We start from the raw sequence: 21,079 nt of genomic DNA, 5'->3' as shown, positions 1-21,079 counted from the left end.
GTGCCCGGTGCACCATCTGTACCGCAGCTGATTATGCCACACTACAAAACAGAAGGTTAATGTGGAAGTGGGCCACATTATTCCTCGCCGCTCCACAAACAGACTGATGTTCATTTGCTGGAGGGTGGGGGCTGGGGCGGTCCACTTTTATTAAATTTTTTTCCCCAGGGTCCTTCAAAAGCCAATCATTTGAAGAATGCCCAATCAGCAAACAAGGCGTTTAAGTGAAAGCGAAAATCTGCACGCATGGTGTTGAGACCTTCATTTGTATGTGTTGAACATTACTGGCCTGATTCGGTGACATGTGACTGGGGGCTCTCTAGGTAATTACTCAGGATCGACCCCCGGCTACACACCAAATCCCCGTCACATCTGACCCGAGGCTGTAATTACAATGTGAATGGCTACTGAGGAGCATAATGCGATCGTATATGCGTAAACGTATGCAAATAACATACCGCACATGTTATCATTAACATTCTAGCATACTGAAAAATGCAAGTGCAGGTTTTGTTTTTGACACCCAACCGCAAATTATGAGCTGCTTGAAACGGCTATTGTTGCGCTAATGAAATCAAGGTCAGACATTCATAATCCCCGAGACTTCAAAATGGGGGACTGGCAGCTCGACCCGAGGCCTTTGCGTTTCGAGGCTGCAGGTCGCTGACTGAACGAGGGGACTAAACGCGGATGTTTGCCAAGTGATGACAGACCGACGTATCGAGGAATAATAATAAATGGGATGGTAATGTCTCCGGATCTTGAGAGAGCAAGGTGAAGCGTGACGGGAGTCATTTATGAGCATTCAATTAAGAGAGCAGACAAAACAAAAGTCAACGTGACAAAGCTTCTTAAAGAAGAAAAGAAAATTAATAATTTTCTGCTTCGTTATTAGAGTAAAGATTTTGTTTATGCCAGGACGGCCATGTTAAAAGTCTGTAATTAAGATTACATGATCAAAATGTGAGCTCATAAACTGTCTCGTGGCAAATTTGTTTGTATGAACGTAGGGCTGGATGGATTTGGGTAGACATATTCATCAGCGAGCCGTCAAAACATTGTCAACAGACTGAAAGCAGCAAAGCGCCGCACATAACTGAAATGGATGGTGGCGCTTCCACTGCAACTCCGTACCTGAAGATTATTGACAAAAATGAAGCAGTGAGGAAAACAAGTATGTCAGTCAAGAGGACGGGGGAAGTGTTTTATTTTCGTGTGACGTTTATCACATGTAAAAATTAGCGCGTGGCTTCAACTAAATTCCTCTGCAAGGCAGACTTGACGCAACACCCGTTTCCTTCCCGTTTGACTGCCGTGACTCATTTGTGACGGTCGGTAGCGCTACAGTGAGCTAATCTTGAGGGACTGCTGATTTTGAAAATTTTCAAAGCGGATGAGTCGCTGCCTGATGATTGAATAGGACAGAACCTTTCAGGATACATACAACCCACGATTGTAAATTATTAAGATACAGGCTGGCGGGATGTGAATCGATTTCGGGAAAAGGTCAGACGTGATATCATAATCTATGAAGGAATGATGACAAGATTGGGATTGTAATGATGAGTTATTGCCTCTGGAGAGCCTGCAAATGTGTCAAGTAAGATAGAGGATGTGCTCTAAAAAAAATTTTTTTTTAATTAACCGTTTCAGGGACAGCGGTGACTACAGTGGACAGCTTATCAGGTTATCAGGTTGCAGGGGGCATGAAAGGGTTAAAAGGAGCCTTTTTTTCTGTTCCCTATCCATCCATCAACTGAGCCGCTACCGAGCTGACGTTGGACAATTGGTGGAGTACACCCTGGACTGGTTACCAGCCAATCGCAGGGCACACACAGGCATGAGCATCTTGTTAAAGGAGACACTTGACGGACATTTGACCTTCATGGTTTGTAATCTAATAGATTGTGTGTGAAAAAACGCACCCAAGTACAATTTCATCCATCCATCCATTTTCGTCCGCAGTACACAGAACCAGAATGAATGTGCGACCTTATTCGATTTTTGCAGCATGAGCTGCAGAATAAATAATGGATCATCATCAGACATCATTTTAGCAATGAAGACACTCAACCCAGATGTTCACTTATTGTCATAATTTTGACAAATGCCGAGTGCTGTCTAAAGTTTATTTTTTGTTCAACTCTATCAGCAAACTACGGTGCCGTGAAAAAGTAGTTGCATTTTCTTTTGGGTAGTCTCTGTGGGATATTAAAATTGCTTTGAACTGAAACCTTTGGGTCCTGAAACTGAAACCTAATTTGGGTCACAGGTGAGATATAGCTTTATATTTGTGTACTATATATACTTTTGTAAGTATTCCAGTGGACCTCCACTATTTGCTTTGACGCTGCACAACAAAAATTTGTGATCAAGTGATTTAAAAAAAAAAACAGTATATATATATATCTTAGATTATAAATATATCTCAACCCGGCTGTTCAGATGCAGCCATTCAGAAGGTGGACACCCGAGGTCAAGAGTGTCTGTAAGCTTGTTAGGAGAGCGCAGGCTGGGGGACACTACAGGACTCCGAGGGGAGCAGGAGGGACACAGATGTTGACAGGAAGGTCGACCGTCTCACTGCGTGCAATGACCTTCTGCAGGGATGCGGTTGGACTGGTGTGAGGACTGTGCCGTGCTTGCCCAACATTTAGCCTTGAATCTCCCTCGACAAAGGAAAGGCTCCTCGCTCAGAGAAAAAGCAGCCTTCGGGGAAGGGGTGTGTGGCTGGGGGAGGGGGCATAAGAAGCCAATGAGTGTGAAAGGAGCTGAAGACGGAGTTTGAGACAGGTTAAAGCAAGGGCATCCAAACTACGGACCGGGGGCCGTTTGCAGCCCGACATTCATGATTCGTCGGCCCGCCGCGTATTCTAAGAAGAGCATTTCTTTTAATTTCTGCTCTGTGTCAAGGTCCAATTTAATTAATGAGCCCAAAGTAACTGTTTTGAGAAATGGTCCACTGACGACAGTTTGCTCTTGTTTTGGTTCTAAATATCGAGATGGGATTTGGCGGCTCTTTAGTGCTGGGGTGGATGTAGTATAGCGGGGCACAGGGACGTTGGCCACCCCACAATCTTGAAAACTCTTCAATGACACAGAAAAAAATATAATCCTTTCGATTTCCTTCACTCAAACGTGGACTTGATTCCTTGGGTAGCAATCTAAAAGGATATAAAGAGAACAGATCCCTTTTTTTTTTGCAGAGTACCGCTTGTTACGTTTAAATTGGAAACCAGACAACAACAGTGAAGCACAGACTAGATGAGGTGACACACTCACACACTCAACATAAAACTCACGTCGCCGCCATCTTGGATAGCTGGTGTAATACAATTTAAAGCACATAATTGAAAATCTTACTCTGTGACGATTGTGTGCATCAGACCCTCCATGCCCTCTGAGTTTTGGTTGAATGGGTGCAGAGATGTGGCTACACAGTTAATCACTGTATCACTGTGGTCTTGACCCAGCAGCAACATGCCCACCAGCCGGAGCGGCTCATTAGAGTCCGAACCCCCACTAATGCAGTGGTGAGAGGTGGCACATTGGTGACATTTCTCAAACCCTATGAGGTCAATCTCATCTCTGAAGAAGAAAACTTCACCTGCAGGTTTAAAAGTATAGCGCTGTTGATTGGCGCATTAAGATTCATTCGATAGAGTTGTGACATACTGCATCATGTACGCTACTGCAAGTCAGGAAAAACTGCAAATGCAGATTCCCTTCAGAAAGTCAGCTAGTGTGGCCGCTTTAGAGCACCTTGTTGTTGACCATGTGTGAAAGGCAGAATAGTGATGAAGGGATTTATTTAGATTTTTTTTTAAGTCCCACTTGACAACCAGAGAGGTGCGCACATGTCTCGGAGAGAAGGTGGAAGAGGAAGGTAAAATTAACGTTACTTTTGAGCGCCTCGTTGTCGTGACATGGAAAAGCTTTGAGACACCCCGGCGGGATACATTCCAGCAATTTTCCAGGTGTAGAAGTAGCATCTGATTGATGGGTTTCAGCACATGCAGAGAATGGCTAGTTTTTTCACAACACCTCATTTTATAAATGTATCAGTCATATTTGGCAGGTTTATTAAAAAAACAACAACAAAAAAAACGCTTTTCTGTGATGTCTCAACTTAACAAGACTTTCACTTTTACTCTCGGGGATTTCATTTCATTTCAGTTAAAATTGCATTGTATCAAAGGTTACCAAAAAAACCTAAAAATCAAGTCTCATGCCGAGTCAATAGCCAAATAATAAAAAATGAGTTTTAAGATGGGTGATAGAGATGGGCAGCGAGGGGGGGAGGGGGCAGTGGCGGTTCTGGGGGGGGGCCAGTGCCCCTGTAGCACCGATTCTGGCCCCCCCTGTGGCCCCCCCTCCGAGCGCAGATTACGCAGTCGTGCCGAGTCGCCGACGTGAAAGGTGGAACCAAAGTGCGTGATTTAACATTCTAGTCGGACCCTTTAGTGCGCTGCGCCATTTAAAAATGAGCGGGAAAATGAGAAGTAGTCCGCAGAGAAGGATATTACCACGACACGAGTGCTATTTGCGTGTGTGTGCGCGCGCGTGTGCGTGTGTGTGCATGTGTGTGTGTGTGTGCGCGTTTGTGTGTGTGCGTGTGTGTGCGCGTGTGTGTGTCTGTGTGTAACTTTTTTAGTCTCCCTTTTTATTTGTGCGCGTGTTTGTGTGTGTGTCTGTGTGTAACTTTTTTAGTCTCCCTTTTTATTTTAATTTTTATTTAACAGGATCAATATATAAGACTGGTTAGCACGTCGGCTTCACAGTGCAGAGGTACCGGGTTCGATTCCAGCTCCGGCCTCCCTGTGTGGAGTTTGCATGTTCTCCCCAGGCCTGCGTGGGTTTTCTCCGGGTGCTCCGTTTTCCTCCCACATTCCAAAAACATGCATGTCAGGCTGATTGGACGCTCTAAATTGTTCCTAGGTGTGAGTGTGGGCGTGGATGGTTGTTCGTCTCTGTGTGCCCTGCGATTGGCTGGCTACTGATTCAGGGTGTCCCCCGCCTACTGCCCGGAGACGGCTGGGATAGGCTCCAGCACCCCCCGCGACCCTAGTGAGGATCAAGCGGTTCGGAAAATGGATGGATGGATGAATATATAAGACTGGTTAGCACGTCGGCTTCACAGTGCAGAGGTACCGGGTTCGATTCCAGCTCCGGCCTCCCTGTGTGGAGTTTGCATGTTCTCCCCGGGCCTGCGTGGGTTTTCTCCGGGTGCTCCGGTTTCCTCCCACATTCCAAAAACATGCATGGCAGGTTGATTGGACGCTCTAAATTGTCCCTAGGTGTGAGTGTGGGCGTGGATGGTTGTTCGTCTCTGTGTGCCCTGCGATTGGCTGGCTACTGATTCAGGGTGTCCCCCGCCTACTGCCCGAAGACGGCTGGGATAGGCTCCAGCACCCCCCGCGACCCTAGTGAGGATCAAGCGGTTCGGAAAATGGATGGATGAATATATAAGACATTGCCTTTTAAAATTTGGATAATTATATGCATGTAAAACATCTAGCTTCAGTGTATTTGCAATGTTTGTCCCCGGCGGGCTGGTACCATATCATCCCCTGGCTTGAATATTCTCAACAGATCGACACGGCGTATTGTTACGCTTGCAGACATTTTAGCCCTCCTAATACTGTTTTTTCTCATCACTGTAATGTTATGACTACAATTTCAAAGTCTGAAGAAATAAAAAGTCAAATAAGATTTCAAATCTGTCTTTTTAGCCCTGGGTTGAATGTGCCCCCCATCAAAACCCCTGGCCCCAGCGGCCCCCTCAGTGAAATTGATCCAGAACCGCCCCTCCGAGGGGGGTTGCCACCTTGAAGGGCATTATCCCGTTTTTAGGCACGGTCGCCTGGCAACGAAAATAATCAGTGTATTAATATGTGGCACAAGCTGTCAGGCTGGCAACGCTGTAATCTCTGCCGGTTTTAATTGACTGGACGGTGGCCTAAAATGGTTGCAGGCTAAGATTCAAACCGGTCAAGGATTGAGTTTGTTTTGATCAATTCTTGTGCGAGGAAGTGTCTCGCATTTTCATCGCCGATGTTGTTTTCTTCGTGTTCATTTCATCCTTCTCGTCTGCAAAATTGATTTTACAGCGTTAACTCTTAATGCTGTTTCCTCAGCGGCATCCCAGTCACCAAACGTGTTGTAATCCCCAAATGATGAAATCACTCATTATTTCTTTTAATTCGCATTTTGCATTCGCATTTTCCCTGTAAATTATTTTTTTGTTGAAATTATGATTCATGTAGTAAAATTCTCTACTGTTGGAAAGCCTGCTTGTTTGTTTTCAAATTGACGTCCTATTTCAATGGAACAGGCATCTGCTGTATGAGCAAGAACCGTAAATCACAACTCCAGGCAAGCAAGAAACAGAAAATACATTTATTTAGTTGACAAAATAAAAATTGGGTAAGCAAAACGACACGAAATAATTAGCAATAAAAGAATGATCATGATCAACGACAAGTGAGAACGGAACTAAAACACGAGGGCAGGCCGGGATTGAAGCGGCTCATCGGGAAGAAGGAGCAAAATGAACAAATGAACAAATAAAAGGAGCAGCGTTTAAAATCCTTTCGACTGCGCACACACAAGGCCGTCTGTGTGCGTGTGGAGATTTGTTTTAAACTCACAGCGAGTACGTTCATAAATACTGAAGCCATCCGATCCTACCGAGGGCAACCTGTATTCGCTTCCCAATTCCACGCTTGTCTGATTCCAACCAAATCACTTCCCCGATCAGCTCACACCAGGTGGCGAAATCACCTTTTGGCATTTAGAAGCACCGCAACGGTGCCTGTAAGAACACACACACTCTCTCTCTATTTTATTTTTATTTTTTACTGCCCTCATTCATATTTTTCAGCATCACACACCAGATGACCACCAACCAAAACTCATGACACAGCTAGCTAGCTATATGTAAACCATTATGTCAAAGCTCCTTAAACAAAAATATTTTTAATGCTAAACTGTAATTCATTGCCTTGGGCAACCATCTATTTCCCCCTTATTGACTGCTCTACATCTTTCAGCGCCTTCATGTGGAAAGTCTCATTTTGTGTGAACTTTCCTTTTAACATTCTAAATAAGAGTATGAAATTAGAATGTTAAATCACTTATTATCCGGGAAGGAAGTCAGAAACAACAATAGCGTTCAATCTGTTAGGCGAGGTAGTGAGGTAGCGTCCTGGCTAGCGCGCACGCGCGTTCAATTAGCCAAAGATTTGAATGTATGAATAAACAGGTTGTTGGTCTAAGTGTGTACTACAGAAAATGGATGGATACGAACACAATTTTTTTTCTGTGTAGGACTGCAAAAAACAAAATAACAACAACAAAAAAAGTCAATGAATAAAAAAAAAAAATAATTGTAGCATAAATAAGATGTTGTGCATGTTTTGCTATTTTACAAATTCAAATTTTTGATTTCATTGTTCAGTATAAAAGTCTATTTTGGAATTCATAGTTTGACATTGTAGTATTATATATGTCATTTCAATGAAGGGGCTCTTACATATCCATGACAGAAACAGAAAGATCATTTTGGTAAATATAAATGCCTTTAATTTAGGGCGGCATAAACCTTGATAATCGGTGGTGGTTTGATACTATTACACACAGTAGTCACTGAACTAGTACAAAAACTCGGACAGAATGGCAAGAAAGTATTCTTTCGTTAAAGCTCAGAAAAAGTGTACCAAGTCTATAATACATTTCATTTAGCGTGGCACATTTCTTTCTTCCAAGATTAAATGCATGAAAACCCCAACAATAAAAACAATGTTATTGTGAATCTTAATGCTGCCTCAAAACATGATTTAGATTTAAAAGGAACTCTCCATCTTAAAGCCATTTTGCACTTTCTCGTTCTGATCCTGCCCGGTACACAGAACGAGCTTCATTTCATGGCTCGTCGAGGAAACCGGGACTTTGTTGATCTTGGCAAAACTCTGGCTTATGTCCATGAACGTTTTCTTTTTGGTTTCAGGGAGGATGATAAAGAGGTAGATTGCCGCCACCACACAGAAACCCACAAACACCAGGAAGGCAAATGTCTCCAGGGCCTCCTACACAAAAACAGAAAAGAAAGCGCAGGACAAACGCCATCACATTTTTCCCATTGCCGATCAAACAATCACAGACGGGTATTTACGGGTTACAGCCATCTAATTAGTTAACAGACTTGACCCTTTCACAATTTAAATCCATCCTTTACGCACTGATTACTCACAGGGAGAATTTATGATGAACTCTTAAGAGTTGCTTGTGCGTGCTAGCCTGACCCTGAGCGCCAGAGTGAAGGACACAACATAATTGCAGCACGATGCACGCACCTGCTCAAACTAATGGCCAGTCCAAAATAGCCACGCGTGGCCGAACAGAAGAACAACTTACCGTTGGAGCTGTTATATCACTCCGGCTGACACAGATTTCCCCATGTTGAGCGAATTTCATAAGAGCGCCGAAAAAAACAACACTGTGCAAAGGGCCTGACCCACTTTTCATGCGGTCTTTATGATGTAATGCTCATCTGCAAAGTTAATGAAAAAAAACAACAACAACCAAAAAAACAAAAGCAAAACGCTGCCTCTCTCTCCCAGCTGTTGTGGGCGATGAGTTATCTTCAAACAGGACACCCTTGCCCCCACGCCGTCTGTGTTTAACCCTGTCACCATATCGGATACAGACGAGCGAGTGCAGCGGAAGCTCATCCGGGGTCGCGCCGACGCGCACGCAAACAATGAGCTACAGACCCATCTGTGTATGAACGCAAAGAGCCGTCCGTCCAAAGGGGACAGCCCGTAGAATGGCAGAGAAGAAACCAGACAGATAGAACAGAGAACACAAAGAAGGTGAGGTGGTCTGTGAAAATGTATTTAGTCCTCCACATGCCCATAGCGGGCAGTCCAACTATTTGGTTTCTGGGGCAGCACTTAGTCATAATCTGTGGCCGAGGGTGTAGGCTGTCACTGCAGGGGATTAAATGCACGTGAGAGGGGTTTTATAGGTTTGCTGCATCCCAGTGGAAGCCTATTGAAGGACAGCGCCTGCGGTGGGGGAAAAAGACCGAAGCGTTGAACAGATGACAGCGGCATCACCGCAAATATCGCACTGGGCTGTTTAGGAGTTTTTATGGATTATTGCGTTTCTGTCACATCCTCACAGCCGGATAATTGGGAGACACACAGTCGCTGTGAAGTACAGTTATGGATCATAGCTCACGCAGCACAATCATAAGGGACGCGGACGCAAATAGCCATATTGAGTATGAGGGTTCTAATGATTCCGCACTCGTGCAACAGACTAATTGCGCTTGTTCATAGCTCACATTGTAATTGTGACTCGGTCATTTAATTGAGTTCATTCCGGGATCTGCAAATTAAACGTGTGCAGTTCATACGTTAAATACAAAGACCGATGATCCATGGATATCGGATGGATGAACTGGGACCCCGTGTTCTGTACACATGGAGCTAATCTCCAGAAAATAACTCACCAGAAGGGATGCCGATCAATGTGTGTATTCACAAGACAATCCAAACATTGTTTCGGGAGCCATGTGGACTCTCATTACACTCTTTTTTTTTTTCCTCACCCTGACCTGCAAGCTGCTGGCACGCACATCTGGCAGCTTTGTAATAACAGTGATGTGAGCACAGCCAATTGGGATCTGTTGTTTTTTTGTAGCACGAGAACATGAGCACTGGGACGTTGTCTTGTTGGCCTCTGTGCATGTTCTCTCTGAAGAGGTGTGTTGGTTTTTATTTTCTTTCATCAAGTAGTTGCATGATATAAAAGCATCTGGGCTCGAAATGATTTGTTTTCAGGCAGAGTAGTGGCCTACTTAAAAAAAGTCCAGATCCAGAGGATCTCATTTTGTGAAACCACTTGAGGAAATGAAAGGGAGAAAATTCGACACAATTTTTCAGTCTACATACATACAGTGTAAAAATGGCAACCGGCTGCACGTTTTGTTTGCTTAAAAAAAAAAAAATGGCTCATTGAAATGGACAACCATAGTTATAGGACGACTGGTTAGCACGTCGACCTCACAGTGTAGAAGTGCAGGGTTCGATTCTGGCTCTGGCCGTCCCGTGTTGAATTCAAATGTTTTCCCCCGTGCCTGCGTGGGTTTTCTCCGGGTACTCGGGTTTCCTCCCACATTCCAAAAACATGCATGGCAGTCTGATTGAACACTAAATTGTCCCAAGGTGTGAGTGTGAACGCAGACGGTTGTTCGTCTCTGTGTGCCTTGCGATTGATTGGCTGGCAACCGGTTCAGGGTGTCCCCCGCCTACTGCCCGAAGACAGCTGGGATAGGCTCCAGCACCCCCCCCCCCCCGCAACCTTTGTGAGGATAAAGCGGTTCGGAAAATGGATGGAAGGATGGAGGTACTGTCCATAAATTACTTAGCAATGCTCCAGATCCAAAGAGAAAGGTTTTAGGGTTGATCTTAGCCTCTTTTGCAAGGAGATTCCCTGTTAACCTTTGGCTATTTTGGTAATGCAACTTTCCAGTATAATAATGCTTGTCGTGGTCTGTCGAGAATTCAAAGACATTAGCAGACACTTTATCGGTTTCCGGTCAAGGGCAAGTTGAGCCCTTTACTTTTATAGAGATGGAAAAAAAATGTGCTGATGAAGGGAGGTGCAAGTGTCACATCAGAGGTCAGACTTCTTTTCAGATGCGACCTGTGTGTCTGACAATGCAAAATTTGACAAACTGTAATCGACCTGTACCGCTCCCTCACGCCGAAACCTCGGGCACGTTTTCTCTCACGCTTGTCCCTTGGTGCAATTAACTGCGTTGATGTATTTATTCTGTAATTGCACACGCATCTCCACCGTATTCCTTTTTTCCACTTGATGTCAGTTGTCAACATTCCAGCAAGCATCCATCAAAATGAAGAGTCCTGCATTGTTATCATCACATGACGTTGCTTCTCTGTGGTCCACCTATCGGCGACTAACACAGACATGAAAGTGTGCTGACTGGAAGCTTGTGATGCAAAGTGTAACATATGGACTGGCAATTACGGTGCGATCACAGTGACGCCACGGGGGGCCACGTGCAAGTCTGGATGCCAGAAGAGACTCTCGGGTACTGCTGAGAGAATAAGCACGATGCATTTTGAAAGGTAAAGCTGTCCCTTTGGCTCACCTGGAGCCAAATGATGCGCAATTGGTGGAGGAAATGTTTGGCAAGACACAGATGAATTATGAACCAAGAATTAATTGAGGCAAATCAATTTTTTTTTTCAGGAGCCAAAGTAGTGGCCAAACCTCATTCGCCTGACACCCATTTTTAAAGTGCCTTTTGCTATTTTAAGGCAAGTGATGCATATGAAGGAAAGAATTGCCGCGTGTGTTCACTGGTTTTACTGGAGAGTGTTAGGCGCTTGATTTATGAGTCAAAGGATGACACGCTGCTACGTCTGACTTGAAGGCTAAATTTAGGTTCTGCGACTGCAACAGAAGACAAATGCAGACAAGACCTGACTTTCACTTTGCACAACTTCCACTCAGACTGAAAATAAAGTGGAATTGATTTTTGTGAAGGCACTCCTCCTTCTAGTTGTCATGATTTGAATCGTTGCATCTCAGAAATTCAATCCTCTTGAACAACAACAAGCAAACATCAAAATGAAGGCACAGGAATTATTAGGCTGCTTTCCCTGCCTAAGTGCAGCACTCCATTCATACGCACTATGCCTGTATAGTGATGCCTCTCGGGATATGACGTGAGCCTTTGTTGGGACAATTTTTGTTTTTGACTTGAGAGGCAAGCACTGTATGGTGGCAGTAAACTCAATTCAACTCACGACACAACAAGCAGCAGTTTGGGATATAATGGAACAAATCTACAAAGCATAAAACAAAAAGAATTACGCAATGGCTTGATTTTCATGACCAGTGCAAGTCTGGCATGAGGCGCTGTCTAAATATTTATAGGGGGAGCTGGACTTTGCTTTGGTATTTTCATCAGCTCGGGCGGTTTACCGGCAAATGAATGCATTTCAGCATTTTGCGCCGTTGTGGGCGTGAACACAGCCAACTAGATTGGTGTGCAATCGAAGCGGCACCTTTCGTGCTCTTTCAAATGAACGTACCGGAGGCGCACAGTCCTCGGAAGGTGGAAGGAGAAACTGATTTCCACCCTGATCGTATGCGTGCGCCTATGAGTGTTTTAAGAGACCCATGCACATTTTCTCCAGGAGCACACCGACTTTATGGGATACTGAGCCAAAGGTCTGTTAAGGTCCTCCGAGGAAAGCTGGGTGAACTTTGAAAATGAGAAAACGAGACCAGGCTGACCATTCAGGGTCTACAGCGGGGAAAAGTAAAAGATCTGATGTGGCCATCACAGTCTGTTGACCTCACTATCACTGAGCCAATCCACGGAGATCTGAAACGTGCAGTTCATGTAAAACAGCCCAAGAATTTACAGGAACTGGAGTCTTTTCACCAAGAAGAATGGGCCGTTTTAACACCAGAGAAAGTAATGCGCATCTTCCAAAACTATCCCAAATGACTGCAAGGAGTCGATGCTAAATGGTCCAATAAGAACTAAGGATATGCTAGGAACACATTCCACTTCTGTTTAAGAGAGTATCATTTCTTTCATCAGCACCGATACACTAAAAATAGATACTTCTTCACCAAGTATTGGACTTACCTGTATAAAAGGAAACAAGAGACCCACTGCAAAGTTGGACAACCAGTTGACAATACCGGCAATCATGAAGGCGGCAGGCCTGTAGGACTGCTCAAACAGTTCACCGGTCAGGATAAAGGGGATGCCTCCTATCAAAGAAGAGGAGAATGTCACCGGTTATCAACCGAGCTACAGTTGAGCTCCGCTATAAGACCGCACTGAAGTAAAAAGGGGAAAGTGACAAGTCAATTCTATTCTCTCCCACTCTGGTTAACTGCTTGTGAATGTAAACAAGGCAAAATGATCACACTCGAGTCCTCATCCCATTAGCAGAACTAATAGAGAACACCGGGGATCAATTTAAATGTGCGGCGCAAATTTACTTTGTTGAACCGTGTTCGTGAACCCGTTTCTTGCATGGGTTTTCTCCGGGTACACCGGTTTCTTTTTCTTTTCTTTTTTCCGCCATCTTCCTTTTACTGCAAACTACTAAAAATTACCCTCTCGGTGGAATATTCAGTCAGAAGACAAAGGGTTGAAAACGGAGAGCTGCAGAGTCGAGACTCGAAATAGAAGCGACCCACTGGGTCTAAAGGCACAGAGTTTTTCCAAGAGCCTCGAGGCTTGGCAGGCCTTGATAAGATAGGGGCTGATTAGAAACGATATTACATAACAGTCAGTGGAAACAATGAATATGGTTGATGATGGGGCATTTGGACCGTTTAAGAAAAAGAACAACCTCGAAGCTCCAGGTGGCAAATAACCAGAACGGTGGTTAAATACGGCCAACGGTCTCTCCAAAAATAAAAAATAAAAAAAATTTTAAAATCCTGTGACAATAAGCCTACGGATGTCTGGGTCAGTAGTGTGGAGAGCGTTTGTGGAGAACAAAGAGCCTACAGTCACTCTCGAATTGGAATTAAAGTGACACCTCGGAAGTGACCTTCACTCTAAATGCCCATAAATTGTCTGAATGAGCTAGCATGAGTGCGGGGCAAAATAGCAATTCATCTCTTGTGAAAGCCTGATGACATAAAGTGATTGAAAATAGAAATGGCAGGAGCCAAAGAAGACTGCCTTGGTAAAATATACGAAACCGAGCATTTCATTTTATTTTGTTCATGCACGTGAATACAACAAGGGAATTCTTTCATGTGTACCGTATTTTCCACACTAAAAGGCGCACTGGATTATGAGGCGCACCTTCAATGAATGGCCTATTTTGTCATTTTTTTCATATATTAGACGCACCGCTTTATAAGACGCAATCTACAATGCATCCACTAGATTGAGCTCTGCTCAAGGAAATGCCAACAGAACACAACACGACACTACACCCTGATTTATATATATCGACGATCAGATATTTAATAAAGCAGCGACACAGTTCACTTCACCAACAGCAAGTTATAACATTGACTCGTTCACGTTGAACTCTCTCGCCGCTGCTCTATTCCCGTGTTCAACTGCGTAACCCGATCGCCTTAAGTTTGAACTCTGCGTTGTAAGCATGTCTCTAGCAAGGAGCCATTTTGGGGGTTGACATATTACCGTAATAACCATACACAAGGCGCATCGGATTTTAAGGCAAGCTATGAGCTTTCCAGAAAACGGAAGGCTTTTAGGTGCGCCTTTTCGTGAGGAAAATACAGTACCACAAACATCAACCGTATGTATTTGTCACGGGTAAAAGCAATACCTGAGCAGCTTTGGCTGCAGTATCCTTCTGTGACTGTTATGTGAGTTTCAGAATCACACATGCGAGACAGGTCAATGGATCACTTGAAAATGTCCCAAGGTGTGAGTGTGAGCACGGTTGGTTGTTCGTCTGTGTGTGCCCTGTGATTGACCGTAGACAGCTGGGACAGGCTCCAGCATGCCCGCAACCTTTGTGAGGATAAGCGGATTAGAAAATGGATGGATGGATGGATGGATGTTTGATCATTGTTTTGGAGAAACAAAACAAAACAACCCGTGCATTTCGATGGGCATCAATTCTGTACTGATTTTCACTATTTGCAGCACGCCGCGGTCCCCGTCCCCCACCAATAATGGGCTCCTTTGTACTCATAAACGCATACGTCTTACTACAGCTACGAACGCTTCAAAAGTAATCACAACCAAATGATTGTCTCTGTGGAAATGCAGCAGGGAAGAGCTTTCAAGTTCCGTCTCTCTCTTTTTTTCTCACCTCAGTTAAACAGCCTTTCATGACCTCTGGGATTACTTCATATGACTGATTTATCTTCTCTTTGAAAACAGTTACTGATGCAAGGATTTCATGAATAAATTTTCATTCATGTTTACCGACTATTTGTGATACAAAAGCTACGACTGTTCAGTTGCCCGATATCTTGTAATAACCAGCATATGAAATAAATCCCCAAACACTATTGGGTAAAATAAAAAGATTTGTACTTGGATATTCATTGACGTGCTGATATGTGGGGTAAAACTGGCAACACAATGTCCTGATAAGACGGTGAGGACATTCACATTCACAAGCTGCTTTGCATTTATCGAAAAACTGCAAGTGGATGATTACTCGGACGGCTTCGAATCAGGTGAACACTTATCCATTTTTCGGAACTGCTTATCCCACTGTGGGTCACGGGTACCATCCCAGCTGACACGATTCATATCACCATGCGTTGCTTCAACAAGTCCTAGTGAAACTATTGATAAATCATGTATGTATCCGACGTTATATGTATGTATGTACATCTGTGTATGTGTGTGCGTGTGTATTTTTTACTCACCAAAACATGAACAAATATGTGAACCTTTTGATTAAAGAAATGGTTGGCTTTGGCAGCAATAACATTGCGTCATTATTTTTGCAACTTGCCAGGATTTCCCTGAAAAACTAAGCATATTTATATGAATGCTGGAAATGCATCCCAGCGTATATGACCAACTCTAAAATGTTCACGAGTGGGATTGCACGGGAACAAAGATAACTGGGCCACCCGAGAACTCATTCTTCTGAATAGATCTGCATACATTTTGACAAGAACATTGGTGTTCTAGCACATGCGTTGATGACACCCAACCACCTCTTAAATGCGCAATAGAAAATGAATTATCATAATTGTGATTATGCCAACGCCGTAAAGTCTAGAACTGAGAAGGAGCGTCAAGCGAAAGAATATTAAAATTGAATTCAATGAGCAAAGCAAATGCGGCCAAAAGGCAGCAAAATGTAAGCACAATATGGAGGGAGATCACGCTGCAAGTGTGCAGAAAGCATTGCGGCCTGCTCAGTTTGGACATGAAGACGCACAGTATGTCTTGCAAAATCAAAGGCAGAATGTCAAGGTATAAAAACTGTCACTTAAAGAAATAAAATAAAATAAAAAACACAAAAGTTGTCCCGTGCGTACACGACAACCAGAAAAGGGGGGATACATAAATTGTATCATAGTGCACCAAGAGCTAAACCCATTCCCTAAAACATTTATCAACCTTTTTTTTTCTCAGCTGTCACCATAGAGACAGCTGAACAAATGACTAGCTGGGAGGGCCGATACCACGAGTCTCACAAAGAGCCCCCAGCAGTGAGAGGACCCAATTAACTAGCCCCCCTCAAACTGGACCCTCAACCGCAGTCACCGAGGGAACACTAACAAAGGAATGACACACACTTCATCAAAGTGCCGCGTAGAAATGCACCGACAGGAATAAAACCGACTTGCAAACTTTTTAACGCAATTTCTATCGTCGTAGGCTACATGTCGAGGTTTACAGGGAGGTTTAAAGTTGAATTCGGTGGCTGCCGAATCTCCGCTCAGGCCATACGTTTGGACGTGAATAAAAAATAAAATTGCAGCAAAAACGGAAATGTCATGAGGAGAAAAATCTTTTCATACTGTTTGTTTATCATCAACCATTCATGCATGCAATATTAATTAGTGGTGATAAAGTGTTTAAGCTAGTGGAGGCAACGCACATATCGCAAAGATTCCTTTTTACTTGACCTCTGCTTTAATGATGTAAAATCGGCGCATTTATGAGATGCCTTATCCACAGAGGTAAGAAAAGTGTTTACAGCCGCTGATCTCAGCCGTATTGAAACTCTAATCTCCCGGGTCGACTCCATTTTATGTATGAATAGGTGACAAAAACAAATGTCAAATAAGCTGCAAATGCAGCGCAGGACGGAATACTAAATTTGGATCAAAGACAAGTTCAGATGAAACCAACCATCTTTTCTGTTTTATCTTTGCGTGTTTGCTTGACTTCATAACGACTGTGGCTCATCCTTCGTCTGTTCAAAAGCTCAAAGCACAATCGGGATCATCCCTTGTGTGAACATTAGAATCGCAAGCGGTAGAGGGCTTCATTGGTTCCATTGTGCTGTGAATCTCTACTGTGAAAAGAACATGAGACGCAATCTCTCTGTTCCCAGGAAGAGCACATATCCAATGCATGAAAACCTTTGGATGTCAAGTGTGTGCATGTGTGTGTGTGTGTGTATAAACATTGAAAACATGGAGCCCGGCACACATTCCATTTTGAGTGAGCTTTAACCCAGACTTGGTCAACTCATGCTGCCACATAACCAGGGAAGCTGTAGTACAATCGGCATTTTTTTTTTAATCAAATCATTTAAGCATAAGAAGAGGTGAGACTATAAAACAGAAATAATACCTGGCCCAGAGCAGAAGGAAGCGATCACTGCCAGGATGCAGACATAACTGAGGTAAGGCATCCATGACACGCTGTCCTAGGAAGAGAGAAAGGGAAGGTGGTGCCATTGTAAGCGTAAATTCAGCAAAGTGTCAATCCTTCTTCAAGTGAAGTACGTCTACCTTCACTTTCCCGTTCCGTTGATCATATCGACTACTACTTAAGCGTGATCTATTTGCGGATATTTGACCACAAGTCCGAATATTACGACTGTGCAAGTTTGACCTCAAGATTAATTCGATTGCCCCCAGTGAACTTGTGTCTTAAAAGGATACTCAGACAATTAACAATTCAACCCTGGATAAAAGAGTAGATTGTAAAAAGTGCAATACTTTCATGACTTTCTTCATTATTTTATGACTCGTCTTTCGTTTTGTGCACTCACTGCTATGGAGTGAGTGGCTGATGGTGTTGAGGTACACTGACTTGTGTGCACGCAGCGGGGGGAATCTGTTCCCACTCAGTGACGCTGTGAGTGAGGATGTGAATGGCTGTTTGCGCAGCGATAACATACAGGAGCTAATTCAAGAAGACGCTAATAATGAAAGCATGCAAAGCACACCACAACGATCGCATATGTGTGAGCCCATTTGCCGATCTGCCAATGATTTTTTTAATCAGTGATTCATTTACTTTTATCCTTGCAAGACATTTGTTTTCAGGCGATTTGTTGAATTTAAGATGCCGACGTGTTGATGCAGGAATGGATTATTTCACTTTTAATTGTTTCGAAATCAGAACAAAAGTTGACCAACGAAAATTCTGTATCATTGTTTTCTTTAGAAATGGGTGAGGACCGATACCTGGGATCAGTATCGGGCTGATACTGGCCTTAGTTCAAAGTATCGAGTTCTTGTGAAGGATGACAATTGCAGCCATTGATAATTAAAGAAAAAAAAAACTAATAATAATCTGCCATTGAATGCTGCAAATCTTCCCTGTATGTAGTTGCCGCTACACTGCGGCCGTTTGATACATCGGTGAGTCACGTTTGTGTTCACCTCTACCTTTCACTGTGGTTATTGAAATTCTATGTATCAGTGATATCAGTACTCGGCATTGACTTATGACACATAAGTACAAGCTAGCTATCTGCTTCAAATTGTTCCTTCTGGTCTAGTGATATTACCTGTATACAAGTACATGTTTTTGTTGATCAACTTTGTTTTTACACTTACACCTACTTGTCATACTTGATAATTTCTCCCAGAAAGTATGACGTGGACACATTGGAAGTTTTGCAGTCCCCTTTTCAAACAACGTTTTCTTTTTCATTCACTATGTTACTATACCACAGAAGAGAGGACCGGCACAAGACGACATGAGGAGTTTGAGTTAGAGCAGAATCTCACTTGAAAATTGAGGAACACTGTGAGTAGACTGAAGAACACTGCCATGGCGCTGAACCCAAATATGAGCAGAGGTTTTCGCCCGATTCGTTCTATCACCAAGCCCTGGAAAGAGGACGAACACAGCATTGTATCAGAAACTAGTGCGACGAGTTATAGAATAAATCTTTCAAATATTGGAGCTATACTATCTTGACCACACCACAGCGCCTGATCATGGTCAAGCTGGTGTCTTTGTACTGTCCAAGATAATGTCTTTAGGGCCGTTATGGCTAGCAATTGAAACAACTGAAAGTTGCTTGTTGTAAATCTTTATATATTTACATACGTAACCTTTTAATCACTCAGACAAACGACATGTCTTTCAGCAAATATTGTTGAGGCAACACTATAACTCAAATGTCAAAATACAGCCGTTAATGTTTGGCGATAGCAAACAATCTTGACAAAGAAGCCCATGACATTTTTTGGACGCAGTTGAGGCGGTCGTGAGATGCATTTAACCCCCACTGCGCCCGCTCACCCCCAAAGCGGCACGTAGAGTGGGCGTTATGATATTCAGGGCGCCCGGTCTGACCTCGGCGGTCAGATTTCATGAAGCTGTGGAAAAGGTCATTGCTGTTGTTCGATATCGTATGCATGCCACCGGCTCAGCAGAGACAAGGTTGAACAGGAACAGGAAGTATTTCGCTCTCGTGTATGAATGTGCGTGCGTGCGTGTGCGTGTGCGTCCCACTTGCCCCGAAGGCAGTGGACATCTCTCTACGAGCCGCCACTGCAGCCGATTCAATTTTTCTTCCGACTGTGGTCTGTGCAAATAAAACAGCTCAGAGTCCACTAATTATATTGCTGTTTATGAAGTTACATTTCGACTTCGACAGTAAATGACAAAGAAATGCAAGTCGCTGATAATAGACTGAACGCAATGAATGAAATCAGCATTTTCACCCGGAGCACGTCTCATCTGCACTTCTTGGCAGAGGTCAAAGCTGTGACTTTCGCACTCACGGTTGACGGGACTAAAACGTCTCGTCATTATTCATCACATCAAGAAGCAGACGAGCCATTAAAGACAAGTAGCCGCAGCTCGAGGCACCACTGGCCCTTTATGTGCCGCGATCTTGGCACCATTCACAGATAAACCCTTGGGGGAGGTGTTGCGCGTGAAAATGTACTTTGGCCTTGACAGTCACTCTGGTGACAATTAAACACAAAGACAATAAAAGGACACGTTAAAGTTTGCACACAGACTTCTGCTGGACTCTAATGGTTGTGCACATTTGAAGAAGTCACCGTTTATTTTTCTCTCCCTCGTCAGAGAAAGTCACCGGATCGAATAAAGAGCCGCAAACTGTCAGCCACTGAGGCACGTCAGTCAAGAATGTAACCAAGCAAAACTTGAGAAACAAGTAAGGAGTAAATGCATTTGATAAGACGGACGGATAATGGAGAATTTTATCGAACATGGACTAAGTAATAAGAGAACACATGGGATGAGTCACAAAACGGTCCTTGAAACTTATGGTACACAAGCAAGTGAGCGCACCCCACACACAAACGCTATAAGGGAATCCAATTCCAAGATAAAAACAAGCTTTAACAATAAGGAATCCCAAAAAATGGCGACCCCCATCCAAATGGCATTAGAAAATCAATAGTGCATTGATCGCAGAGCTGGTGAAGCAAGAAAAGTCATCACAATTACAAAGAAGCACACCTTGTGGAAATATTACAACTCTGCAACTGGGCTGTAACCCAGACAATGAAAAATACGAAGAGTAATAACAAAACAAAAAATAAAATAAATGCATTCGCAGCCAACAAGCAACGGTCGAAGACGGTCTTGTGAGTGAGCCGAATACAGAAATGAGCTGGAGCCGGTTGTCTTCTCAAACAACGGGCAAAGTTGGCTTTAATTAGATGGAAAATTCAAACATGGCATGACCTCAACCGCACGCAACGGACATAATTAAGTATTATCCTCGGGCAGTGGAAATGAGATGAAGAGGCGCACCTGAGAAACATCTTGAAACTCTAACATTTGCAGTTATGCCAAATTACACTGTGATAGAAACAATGAAGAAGACTCTCTGCTTTCCGATTTATTTTCCCACACAGCACATTGTACTAAAGCACAAAGGCATAAATTAGGACATGCAAATGAGCGGTTCGGTTTTTTTTTTGTTAATCAGCGTTAAAAATAGATTGAGGTTGCGGGCAATTACAATCATCCCATTAATGATTGAAGGGAGACAAACTTGCGATTGCATACTTAAGAGTTTTTCTTGTTTAAGGGTTGAAGTGTGTTTTAGGAATAAACAAGTAGCTCACTCTAAACACAAATAAAATAAAACAACAACAAAGA

The 21,079-nt window shown here is 43.5% G+C and overlaps 1 protein-coding gene across 1 annotated transcript in view; it reads right to left on the bottom strand.

Moving 5' to 3' along the window:
• Positions 1-6,400: 6,400 nt before the first annotated feature.
• slc2a9l2 (solute carrier family 2 member 9, like 2) overlaps positions 6,401-21,079 on the bottom strand; it is a 37,493-nt gene continuing 22,814 nt past the window's right edge. Inside the window, exons 10-13 of the mRNA XM_086118420.1 lie at positions 18,718-18,819; positions 17,327-17,402; positions 12,698-12,825; positions 6,401-8,087 (exon numbers count right to left, since the gene is read on the bottom strand). Coding sequence (XP_085974546.1) covers positions 7,845-8,087; positions 12,698-12,825; positions 17,327-17,402; positions 18,718-18,819 — 549 coding nt within the window. The 3' untranslated portion in view covers positions 6,401-7,844. The remainder of the gene's footprint in view (positions 8,088-12,697; positions 12,826-17,326; positions 17,403-18,717; positions 18,820-21,079) is intronic.

Source organism: Hippocampus guttulatus, chromosome 8 (assembly GCF_054856545.1).
Source record: "Hippocampus guttulatus isolate MCC_2025c chromosome 8, RoL_Hgut_1.0, whole genome shotgun sequence".
In the NCBI taxonomy this organism is placed as follows: Eukaryota; Metazoa; Chordata; class Actinopteri; order Syngnathiformes; family Syngnathidae; genus Hippocampus; species Hippocampus guttulatus.
The sequence above is the reverse complement of the archived record's forward strand: the minus strand, read 5'-3'. Positions and strand labels throughout refer to the sequence as shown.